Source organism: Macaca thibetana, chromosome 19 (assembly GCF_024542745.1).
Source record: "Macaca thibetana thibetana isolate TM-01 chromosome 19, ASM2454274v1, whole genome shotgun sequence".
In the NCBI taxonomy this organism is placed as follows: domain Eukaryota; kingdom Metazoa; phylum Chordata; class Mammalia; order Primates; family Cercopithecidae; genus Macaca; species Macaca thibetana.
This window is the reverse complement of record NC_065596.1, coordinates 9444693-9457301: the sequence shown is the minus strand read 5'-3', so window position 1 is coordinate 9457301 and position 12609 is coordinate 9444693. Positions and strand designations below refer to the sequence as shown.

The following is a 12609-nucleotide window of genomic DNA, read 5'->3' as shown; positions in this document are numbered from 1 at the left end:
GTAATCCCAGCACTTTGGGAGGCCAAGGCGGGTGGATCACGAGGTCAGGAGATCGAGATCCTGGCTAACTAGGTGAAACCCCGTCTCTACTAAAAATACAAAAAATTAGCCAGGCGAGGTGGCGGGTGCCTGTAGTCCCAGCTACTTTGGAGGATGAGGCAGGAGAATGGCATAAACCCGGGAGGCGGACCTTGCAGTGAGCTGAGATCCAGCCACCGCACTCCAGCTTGGGCGACAGAGCGAGACTCAGTATCAAAATAAAAAAAATAAATAAAAAAAGAAGGTTGGATCTTAAGGGAAGGACTTGGAATGGGAGTGTCTGCAATGGTTTGCTGAAAGATATCTAACACTTGGCTCTCTAAAAACCAAAACAAAATGAAACATGAGACAACAAACCAACATCCCCCCAATACTGTTCTTGAAAATATCATGCTGAATGAAAGAAGCCGGACACAAAAATCACATAGCGTATGATTCTATTTCTGTGAAATATCCAGAACAGGGAAACCTACAGAGACAGAAAGTCAGCTAGTGGTTGCCTAAGGCTAGGATGTATGGAGAGATTGGGAGTGATAGCTAAAGGGTACTGGGTGATAAACATGTTCTAAAATGAGCCAGGTGTGGTGGCTCACGCCTATAATCCCACACTTTGGGAGGCCAAGTGGGGAGGATCCCTTGAGGCCAGAAGTTCGAGACCAGCCTGGGCAACATAGCAAGACTTTGTCTCTACAAAAAATCTTAAGGAAAAAACTAACCAGGCATGGTGGCGCACACCTGTAGTCCCAGCTGCCCAGGAGGCTGAGGCAGGAGGATCGCATGAGGCCAGGAGTTTTAAGCTGCAGTGAGCTGTGATTGCTCCACTGCACTCCAGCCTGGGTGACAGATCAAGATCTTGTCTCCAAAAAAAGAAAAAACAAAATGTTCCAAAATGAACTGTGGCAATGGCTGCATCACTGTGAATATACTAAAACCCCACTGGATTGGACACTTTAGGTGGGTGAGTTGTATGATATGTAAATTATATCTTAATATGTAAATTATAATATGTAAATATGTAAATTATATCTCATTTAAGCTGTTGCTATCGAACTAAGTTTGTTCTGCCTCTGTGCAGCAAGCCAATCACTGTAATGACGGATTGTGCAGAAGAGAAAGAGTTCATCATGAGGCAATTAATCGAGGAGGTGGGAAAACAGGTCTCAAATTCTCCTCCCCAAAAATAGGGTTTGAGGGTACTTACGGAATAGAAAACAGGGTGGTCTAAAGTACGGAGAAACGTGACTGGCAGGTAGGGAAGGCGAGGTAATCAGGATTTCTGAGCAAGCATGGTTGAGCTACATGGCTTTAGATAGGACATTTGTGCAGAAAATAGCATTTAGCATGATCTGAGGGTGGAGTTTACAGCCCTCTGATGTCTGCTACTCACACAGGTCCAGACGAAGGGTCAGTGATCTCCACTGGCTTAAACTAAACAAGAGCTACCTCCTACCTAGTTCCCGAAAAATAACTTTTTAAGCACCCATTACTATAGTGACCCACGGTCAGAGATGTTATCTGTAAGGAAGCTAGTGGGAGTTTAGTTATGCATTATTTGACTACGTGACTTGTGCTTTTAGGATCAACTACAAGTAAGCAATTAAAAGTAAGCAATTAAAAGCACGCAAGCAATTAAAAGCAAGGTAGATTAAGTTTGGAGGGCTTAATCAGGTTCGCCTTTGGTTTCACTGTTAACATAAGTAAAATAAAATTAAATAAAATGACTGAAAAACAATAGAGGAGGGGGAAAAGAGGAATCAACGTGATGCATCAGTTAAGGCAACTGGGCAAGAACCTTTTAGGGCTTGTTTGTTTTTATATTTAAGATAGAGTCTCGCTCTGTCACTGAGGCTGGAGTGCAGAGGCACAATCTTAGCTCGCTGCAGCCTCAAACTCCTAGGATCAAGCTAGCCTCCTACCTCAGCCTCCTGAGTAGCTAGGACTATAGGTGCATGCCGTCTTTTTATTTTTTTATTTTTTTAGTGATAGGGTCTCACTACGCCCCGGCTGGTCTCAAATCCCTCACCTCAAGTGATCCTCCTGCCTTGGCCTCCCAAAGAGCTGGGACTACAGACGTGAGCCACCACACCTCACCCCTTATAGGTTTGAATGCCAACTGTGCCAATTACTGATCTTTGAGCAGTCATTTCACCTCTATGAGCCTCAGTTTCCCCATGTGCAAAATAGGAACAACAATACTGATCTCTCCAGACTCTTGAAGACTCCATGAGATAATAAGTAAGTGAAGACGGTGTTATCTACACAGTGGAAGGTGAAATGAATAAACTAGGCACAGTGATGATGATAATAACCAGATGAGCTGGCTATGAGATGGGGGTTGGGAGAGGTTGCGGTTGGGCTGGCACAGACCTCTGGATAATTTAGACGCTCTGCCTAGGCCACCTTTGCCAGAGGGAGTCCACTCAGCCTTGTGATCACTCATCCCATTGGCGGTGGCTCCATTTCCACACCACAGCTGTGCCAAGGGTGTGTCCTGAGGTTTCTTGGGTGATAGAAAACTCACTGGCAATAAAGGGCCAGATGATTGTGCCACCCAATTCATAGACCAGGCCTCTCAGGAGAAACCCCGGGAGATTCCACACTGTCAGCCCCTTCTCCAAGATTAGCACGTGGGCCTGACTCCTCCTCGGTGCCCAGCTCTGTACTGGCAACTAGCAGAGTAGCGAGCTTGAACTTCGCCTTGAGGAACAGCTGCCTCTAGAGTCGGTAAGTGATTTGGTGGATATTAGCCTCTCTCTCTCGCTCTCTCTCTCTCTCACACACACACATACATACACATACACACATACGCTCCCTCTCCCTTCATGAATTAACACTCTGGCCAGTTTTGGCAGAACGGAAGAAATTTCCATTCATCCACTCTTTCTTTCATCTGTTCATCTCTTTCTTCTTTGTTTACTCAGCAAATTATCTCCAATACCACCTCTGTGCTCCCTGCCGCACTGTTTAGCCGTGATGGAGACAGATCAATGAAGTCGGGCTTTCAGTCCTGAAAGCTGAGCTGCCAGTTCAGCCATGAGAGTAAGAACCAAAAACACTGCTGTAATTCAAGTAGGAACAAGCAGAGCTGGGAGAGTACAGAGAAGGAAGAGGAAAGTTCCAGGAGGTCAAGAGGGATCATAAAATTTACCTGGGTTGCCACTGCTGTTACGCACCTGGAGCTCTCCCCAGGTCCTTTGCGGATGGGAAAATCGAGTCTCAGAGAGGAGAGTGAGATGCCGAAGGGCACACAGCTGGGAAGGGACTGAGGCAGGATTTGGTTCTGATTTGTCTGGCTCCAGGGCTATGCTTCTTCCACTTCCTCCCTCACAATCTTTGGTTCCTCTTTCGTCACAGCACTTGCTCTGTGTGTGTGACAGAGAGAGATATTTAATACTCATTTCTGTCACAGACTAGAAGGACAGAAGGTCGGGGAGCATGTCTGTCTTACTTAATGGATTCTAAGTGCATAACACATAATAGATACCCAGAAAATATTTGCTGGGTAGGTGGGTGGGTGGGTGGATGGATGGATGGATGGATGGATGAGTGGGTGGGTGGGTGGATGCGTAAGTAAACAGGTGGATGGATAGATGGAAGATAAGAGATTATGGATGAAGGAATGGATAAAGGGAGGGCTAGATGGAGGGATGGGTGGAAGATAGAATAGATGGAGGGATGGAAGAAAGAGAGATAATGGATAAATGGATGGATGGATGAATGAATGAGTGGGTGGGTGGATGGATAAGTGAATGGATGGGATGGGTGGAAGACAGAATAGATGGAGGGACTGAAGACAGAGAGAGATTATGGATGGATGGATGGATGGATGGATGGATGGATGGATGGATGGATGAATGAGTGGGTGGTTGGATGGGTAAGTGGATGGACAGATAGATGGATAGATGGATGGGTAGATATATGGGTTGATGGAAGAATGAATGGGTAGATGGGATAACTGATTAATAGACGGGTAGATGGACAGATGGATGAATAGATGTGTGAGTGGGTGGATGGATGGATGGATGAGTGGATAGATAGGTAAGTGGAAAGATAAACTGGTGGATGGGTTGATGAATAAATTGATGGATGTAACATTGGATTGATGGATGACTAGATAGATGTGCGGATGGAAGGATGGGTGGATGGGATGACTGATTAATAGGTAAGTAGATGGACAGATGGTTGAATAGATGGCTGGGTGAGTGGGTGAATGGATGGATAGAGGATGAATTAATGGACAGATGGTAGATGGATAGATGAATGAATTGATGGGTGACTGGATAGACAGATGGATAAAAAGATAGATGAGTGGATGGGTGATGGGGGAAGGCATAGCAGATATTATGCCACCCAAATTGTCAAAGAAGGATCTTGATAGGAAAAAAAAAAAAGCATTCCCGGCCGGGTGCGGTGGCTCACGCCTGTAATCCCAGCACTTTGGGAGGCTGAAGTGGGCAGATCACGAGGTCAGGATATCAAGATCATGCTGGCTAACACAGTGAAACCCCATCTCTACTAAAAACACAAAAAATTAGCCAGGCATAACATGGTGAAACCCCGTCTCTACTAAAAATACAAAAAAAAAAAAAATAGCCGGGCGTGGTGACAGGCGCCTGTAGTCCCAGTGACTCGGGAGGCTGAGGCAGGAGAATGGCGTGAACCTGGGAGGTGGAGCTTGCAGTGAGCTGAGATGGCACCACTGCACTCCAGCCTGGGCGGCAGAGCAAGACTCTGTCTCAAAAAAAAAAAAAAAATTAGCCAGGCGTGGTGGTGCGTGCCTGTAGTCCCAGCTACTCAGGAGGCTGAGGTAGGAGAATTGCTTGAACCCTGGAGGCAGAGATTGCAGTGAGGCGAGACCATGCCACTACACTCCAGCCTGGGTGACAGAGACTCTGTCTCAAAAAAAAAAAAAGAGGCCGGGAGCAGTGGCTCAAGCCTGTAATCCCAGCACTTTGGGAGGCTGAGACGGGCGGATCACGAGGTCAGGAGATCGAGACCATCCTGGCTAACACAGTGAAACCCCGTCTCTACTAAAAATACAAAAAACTAGCCGGGCGAGGTGGCGGGCGCCTGTAGTCCCAGCTACTCGGGAGGCTGAGGCAGGAGAATGGCGTAAACCCGAGAGGCAGAGCTTGCAGTGAGCTGAGATCCGGCCACTGCACTCCAGCCCCAGTGGCAGAGCGAGACTCTGTCTCAAAAAAAAAAAAAAAAAAGAAAGAAAGAAAAGACAAAAAAAGCATTCCCTACTGAGGAGAAAGTGTAGGAAAAGGCAAAGAGATGGGGAAATGCCAAGAGTATGACAAAAGTCTGTCTGTGCAGCCAGAGAACAGAACAGGACTCGGAGATGAGAATAGAGAACGGGGAAAGACATTCAGACTCAAGGAAGAGCGAGGGAGGTGGACTGACCCCTTCATATTGGAGACCCAGTGAGATAATATCAAAGTTGCATTCCCCACTTTGATGACATTCTCCTTTTAAATGCTCCTCCAAGGCATCTCCTTGAGATGGTTTCCCCAGCCCGTCATCTCCTGGGTAGAAGAGGGAAACACAAGGGCCACTTGCCCTGCTCCTCATTCCAGTGATTTCAGGGGGAAGTTCGGTCCATCACAAGCTGGTGAATGACCCAAGGGAGACATAGGAAGTTTTCTGGTGGGTTCGGGGGGTGGGATTGTGGGGTAGGCCCAGCAGTCCTGAAGAAGACATCCAGAAATGAAAGACACCATGAAATTGTCGTTCTAGGGGCGATATATTACTACTTCATGGATTATCATCTATTGCCCAGATCTGTCCATAGACGATATCTCCAACACTGGAGTGCTATTTGGTCTCAAAAATCCAGATGCATAAGAGTTTGTCCCCTGAGCCCTTCGACCTCCCTTTAGAAACCTTTAACCTATCTTGTCTTGACCTCCAGGATCAGACAACGGTGCTGAGAGCTGGGGCTCACAACCAAAGGAGAAATGAGCAATCTGCGGTCTTCGGAGGAGGTAGGCTGGATGCAGGTTGAGGGGAGGGTGATCATACGAGGAGAAGGAAGGTGAGGATCTTAATGTTTTGGAAAGAGTGGAGGGAGTGGAAAAATTCTGACTTGAACTCAGAGGTAGGAGGTACTTTGTAGTTAATCAAACAGCAAAAAAGGACTCAGAGATGGAACCCAAGTTGGGTTGGGGGCTGGGGGCAGTCAAACACAGCTACATCTGTTGCCAAAGATCAAGTTCTTCTCAACACATTAAAGGTTCTGAGAAGTCCTGCAATATACAATTTTATGTTGATTTTTTTTTTTTTTTTTTTTTTTTTTTTTTTTTGTGACGGAGTCTCGCTGTGTCGCCCAGGCTGGAGTGCACTGGCACATCTTGGCTCATTGCAAGCTCTGCCTCCCGGGTTCACACCATTCTCCTGCCTCAGCCTCCCGAGTAGCTGGGACTACAGGCGCCCACCACCATGCCCAGCTAACTTTTTGTGTTTTTAGTAGAGACGTGGTTTCACAGTGTTAGCCAGGATGGTCTTGATCTCCTGACCTCATGATCCGCCCACCTTGGCCTCCCAAAGTGCTTATGTTGATGTTTTAAAAGATGAAGTTCTTATCACTGTGGTCCTCAGTACCCTGCTTCTGTTCTGAAAAGAAATGTTGACCCCCAATATTCTTCTTCCTCAGATGGGATCTCAGTATTGGCTTCCGAAACTCTGAGACCTCTGCAAGTGAGGAAGTAATAGAGGAATGCTCAGAACACTCTTGGGGAGGATGAGGAGACTTGCAAAGCCACAAAATATGACAACTGGGAGGGATCTTCAAAATCACACACACACTCATCGTCTGTATTTGGAAACTGAGGCTCAGATGGGGGCAGTTGACTTCCCCCAAGTTTGTATCAAGCTAGAACAGAGCTGGACCCCAGGTTGGGTTGCTGTATTTGGGAACTAAAAATAAAGGATACCCAATTCAATTTGAATTTCACATCAACAACAAATAATTGTGTAGTATAAGTATATCCCATGCAATATTTGGGACATACTTATACTAAAAAGGTACTTGGTTTTTATTTGAAATTTAAATGCACCTGAGCATTTTGTATTATACCTGGCAACCCTAAGTCCAAGCCTCTCTTGTTTTGTTTGTTCGTTTTTGAGACAGGGTCTCACTTGTTGCCCAGGCTAGAATGCAGTGGCAAGATCATGGCTCACTGCAGCCTCAACCTTCCAGGCTCCAGCAATCATCCCACTTCAGCCTCCAAGACAGCTGGGACCACAGGCGCACAGCAGCACACCCAGCTAATTTTTTCATTTTTTTGTAGAGACAGAGTCTCACTATGTTGCCCAGGCTGGTCTTGAACTCCTGGGCTCAAGCAATCCTCCCACCTCAGCCTCCCAAAGTGCTGGGATCACAGGCATAAGCCACCACACCCAGCCTGCATGCGTCTTTTGACTACATCTGCTTCTCCTCGAACCTCCCCATGCTGATTTTTGTCATCTCTTGGCCCAGGAGAAATATGATATGTCAGGTGCCCGCCTGGCCCTAACACTGTGTGTCACCAAAGCCCGGGAAGGTTTCGAAGAAGACCTGGATGCTCTGGAATACATGTTTCGGCAGCTGAGATTCGAAAGCACCATGAAAAGAGACCCCACTGCCCAGGTATTGGGGTGCCTACTCCAGGCCTGGTTGGGGGAGAGGTACTAGGTCGGATGTGTGGGCTATGAGGACCCAGCTGAGTCTGGTTCTTCCTCTCACTCCAGCAATTCCAGGAAGAGCTGGAAAAATTCCAGCAGGCCATCGATTCCCGGGAAGATCCCATCAGTTGTGCCTTCGTGGTACTCATGGCTCACGGGAGGGAAGGCTTCCTCAAGGGAGAAGATGGGGAGATGGTCAAGCTGGACAATCTCTTCGAGGCCCTGAACAACAAGAACTGCCAGGCCCTGCGAGCCAAGCCCAAGGTGTACATCATACAGGCCTGTCGAGGAGGTGGGGACAGATCCAAGAGCACAGAGTCTCTGGTTTGTTGTTTCTGTTTTGTTTTCTAAGACAGCACCCAGGCTGGAGTGCAGTGGTGCAATCTCAACTCACTGCAATCTCCATCTCCCAGGCTCCAGCCATCCTCCTGCCTCAGCCTCCTGAATAGCTGGGACTACAGGCTCCTGCCATTATGTCAGGCTAATTTTTGTAGACAGGGTCTCATTATGTTGCCCAGGCTGGTCTCAAACTCCTGAGCTCAAGCAATCCTCCTGCCTCAGCCTCCCACCATGCCCAACCAAGTCTGTGTTTTTATCCAAGCCAGTCCCAGATCCAAAGCCCCAGCTGAAGCCAGGCACCATGGCTCATGCCTGTAATTCCAGTACTTTGGGAGGCCCAGACGGCAAGATTTTTTGAGGCCAGAAGATCAAGACTGGCTTCTGGGCAATGTAGCAAGAATCCAGCTCTACAAAAACTTTTTAAAATTAGCCAAGGGCATGGTGGCATGGGTCTGTGATCCTAGCTACTCAGGAGGCTGAGGTAGGAGGATCACTTGAGCCCAGGAGTTAGAGGCTACAGTGAGCTATGATTACACTATTGCACTCCAATCTGGGCAACAAAGCAAGCCCCTGTCTCTAAAAAGTTAAATTAAATTAAAAAGCCCCACTGCACATGGCATACCACCAGACCATCTTTTTTTTTTTTTTTTTTTTTTTTTTTGGACAAGAGTCTTGCTCTGTTGCCCAGGCTGGAGTGCAATGGCACGATCTTGGCTCACTGCAACCTCCACCTCCTGGATTCAAGCAATTCTTCTGCCTCAGCCTCCCAAGTAGCTGGGATTACAGGCACATGCCACCATGCCCGGCTAAATTTTGTATTTTTAGTAGAGATGGGATTTCGCCATGTTAGTCAGGCTGGTCTCAAACTCTTGACCTCAGGAGCCTCCCAAAGTGCTGGGATTACAGGCGTGAGCCACCGTACCCGGCCCTTACCTTCCTTTTTAAGAGGCAACATGTCACTCTGTCACCCAGGCTAGAGTGTAGTGGTGCAATCATGGCTCACTGCAGCCTCAAACTCCCAGGTTCAAGTGATCCTCCTGCCTCAGCCTCCCAAAATGCTGGGAGTACAGGTGTGAGCCACCCTGCCCGGCCCCTTTCCTTACCTTTCTCTCTGACTTTGCCTCCTCCTCTTCTTGTTTCAGAACAAAAGGATCCTGGTGAAACAGTAGGTGGAGATGAGATTGTGATGGTCACCAAAGACAGCCCCCAAACCATCCCAACGTACACAGATGCCCTGCACGTCTACTCCACGGTGGAGGGTATGAGCGCCCAGCTGGCCCCGGGCTCCCTCTGCTATTCCCCGTCACCTGCCACTCCCGACCCCTGAACCTCTCCTCCAGGACCCACCCCCTTCCAGGATCTCCTCTACCTACCCTCTGAAGCTCCCCCGAACTCACCCCTCCGGAATTCCCAGGATACATCGCCTACCGACATGATCAGAAAGGCTCGTGCTTTATCCAGACCCTGGTGGATGTGTTCACGAAGGGCAAAGGACATATCTTGGAGCTCCTGACAGAGGTGAGTTGACACAAGGTAGCTGGGACCACCACCCAGGCCAAGTAGGGTGCAGGCAGAGGAGGCTGAGCCTCCTCCTAACCCCTCTCCATTTCCCTCAGCCCCAAATCCAACCCAGATCTCAATACAGAAACTAAGATGCCCACTTTCCAACAACTTTCCCAAATGCAGGGACTCTTAAAACCCACAGTATGTGAGATAAATGTCTATAAACAAACGCCCCTTGGATATAAACAATGTTTGGGAAAACTGTTCTCTTCTAATGTTTGTATGTTTTTATTGCAAATTAGAAGAAAAAAAAAAAAAAGCCCAGCCAAGGATTCCATACAAACTATGGTATAGGAGCAGACCATAAAGGTCTCTTATGAAGAATACCCACCTGCCCCGTTCCCTAACCCTCCCCCCATAAGTCCATGACACTGACTCCTCCAAGCTCACCATACCTGTTGCTGCAGGTGACCCGGCGGATGGCAGAAGCAGAGATGGTTCAGGAAGGACAAGCAAAGAAAACGAACCCTGAAATCCAAAGCACCCTCCGGAAACGGCTGTATCTGCAGTAGATGTAGAAAGACAGGGAGGAGCTTTCCTTCCAGCACTCTTTCTGTCTCACCGAAATTTAGAGGCAGCTCTTACCACTCCCTAAGATCTTCTCTTCCTAAGGCTAAATGGCACCCAGTTTCTTTTTCATCACACCCCTCATGCAGGTCCCCCTGTCCTTCTTAGAGCAAGCCAGCCAGAACTTAGCACAAGGCATAGTGGTAACATTAACATCACCTCCCTCAGGCTGGACTTTCTATCTTTATTAATGCAACCTAAGAGACCTAAGAGTGCATTCACTTATCTCACTTTCTGTTCCTGTGGTCTTCTTTCTTCCTCCCAAAGCAGAAACTGGATAGCGCTGAAGATTTTCCACGGACAAACCAATGCCCACTCAATCCCTCCTACCCCAGTCCAACCTCTGCTGGCTCCTGCATCTCACTTGGAGATAAAACCTCCTCCTGAGGCCAGTGCATTCCCAACTTCCAGTTCCCTCCTTTACCCTGGAGAATTAGTAAGGCAAGAACCATTCTTTCTCTCCAAAACCATTCCTCCTTGGCTAGCAAGTTGGTGTCCTAACTCCACTCTCTTCCTAGCTCATGGCCTCTCTAGATAACGAAGTTGTCTCCGCCTTTCTGGATCTCTTCCTCCTAACACCCCTCCCCCTGAAACCCTGGATTCTGCCCTCTCTCCAATGAAATCCACCCATTCAACTATTCTTGCATTCAACTACTCTGAATGAGAGCGTGTTGGAGCTATGGCAAATTCCCTGTTGTCAGCTTGCTATTTTGCAGACAGCATTATATTTAACCTCTCCTAACCAGAGAGGCTAAATAATTTGTCAAATGCAATACAGTAAGACAGAGGCAAGGACAAGGTTTGACTTCCAGCCCAGCCTCCTTTCCACAACCTGCTAAGTCTTGATCCATCTGAAAACTTTTCTAATTAGTGAAGATGCCTAATAAAAATTTTCCCTACCTCCAAGGTAGGAGCTTTCTGGAAGTTTCTAGGAATTCTCAATAACCACCAGCCAAGGTTACCTCCAGGTAACCTTGCAGCACCAGGCTGGAAGTCAGATCGGCTTCACTGTCCTCCAACTCTACAGCCTGTATCTCCCCATCCCCAGCTTTGACCTTTCCTGCTCAAATAAACTATGGGTACATCCAGCATCACTGAAAACTCAGGGCTAAGGATGAACCCTTTCTTCCTGGTTACTCCTCCAAGCGTTCCCTGGTATCCTCAACCTCAGATCCCAGGTTCGATTTCTGCAGTTAATCTATGACCCCTCTCTTTCTGCATCCTTCATATGCCACCAGACACCATGACCAGTCCGGCTTGATTTTCAAACAACTTTCATGCTGGTCTTCTCTTCCCTGACGTGTTACTGTGCAGGCTCAAGTCCTCATCTTCTCGTATCTGCATCTTTGCAACCAACTTCCTCCCTTGCCTCTCTGCTTTTCCATGTCACTTTTCATGTGTCCTTCATACCATCTATAACAGTCATCTCCCTGGAACACTCAAGAAGACACAACATACCCTATGATTTAAAGACCAGGGTACTGGACTCAGTGTCTCACACCTGTAATCCCAACTTTGAGAGTCTAAAGTGGGAGGATCACTTGAGGCCAGGATTTAAGAGACCAGCCTGGGCAATACAGCAAGACCCCATCTCTACCAAAAGTAATAATAATAATTAGCTGGGTATGGTGCCACATGCCTGTAGTCCCAGCTACTCAGGAGGCTGAGGTGAGAGGATCACTTGAGTCCAGGAGTTTGAGGCTGCAAGGAGCTATGATCATGCCGCTGCATCCCAGCTCTGGGTGAGAGAGTGAGATCCGGTCTCCAAAATAAATCAATCAATCAAATAAAGACCAAAGTCAAACCACACATCAGGATCTCTCACACCCTTCCAATTTTGCCATCTACCAGCACTTAGCTAAACTCATCTCCCATCTCTTCCACCATGACGTCACTCTTTCAACAAGGCTAATGTCCTCTTACTCACCCTTGCCTCTAAGCCTTTGCTATCACCATTTCCCACAAACTGGAGGGCCCTCTCTCTCTCTTTACCCCTCTTCCACTACCTCCCACCCCTACTTTTTTCAGAAAGCCATTTCCTCTCTTTTTTCTGATTGGTCCTGCCCTCTCACCCAGGATTATATGCTGGAAATGACCACTTCTGGAGGGCAAGGAACAAGCCCTTGATCTGCATAATGAGTGTTCAATAAACAGTTGTCAAACTTTGAAAGAAAGTGTTGAAATCTTTGTTCTGTGCTGAAACCGTGAGGCTGATACGGAAAGGGGTTATGGATTTACTTTCTTTTTTCCCAGCGGCCGGCTTCCTCCCAGGTGTGTCTAACACGAATGGAGAATCAGGAGCTTCATCCTGTGTCTACTTTCCTTTTTTTTCTTTGAGAGACGAGATCTTGCTCTGCCACCCAGGCTGGAGTACAGTGGCGCCATCATAGCGCACTGCACCCTCTACCTCCTGGGCTCAAGCAATCTTCCCACCTC

General features: G+C 47.6%; 1 protein-coding gene across 1 annotated transcript; it reads left to right on the top strand.

The window, feature by feature from the left end:
* The first annotated feature begins 2503 nt into the window (after positions 1-2503).
* CASP14 (caspase 14) lies at positions 2504-12343 on the top strand. Its single transcript, XM_050769774.1, has 7 exons — positions 2504-2763; positions 5954-6026; positions 7520-7669; positions 7771-7996; positions 9186-9302; positions 9458-9561; positions 10014-12343. Exons 2-7 carry the CDS (start codon positions 6000-6002, stop codon positions 10116-10118), a joined length of 729 nt encoding a protein of 242 aa, XP_050625731.1. The 5' UTR covers positions 2504-2763; positions 5954-5999; the 3' UTR covers positions 10119-12343.
* The last annotated feature ends 266 nt before the right edge of the window (positions 12344-12609 follow it).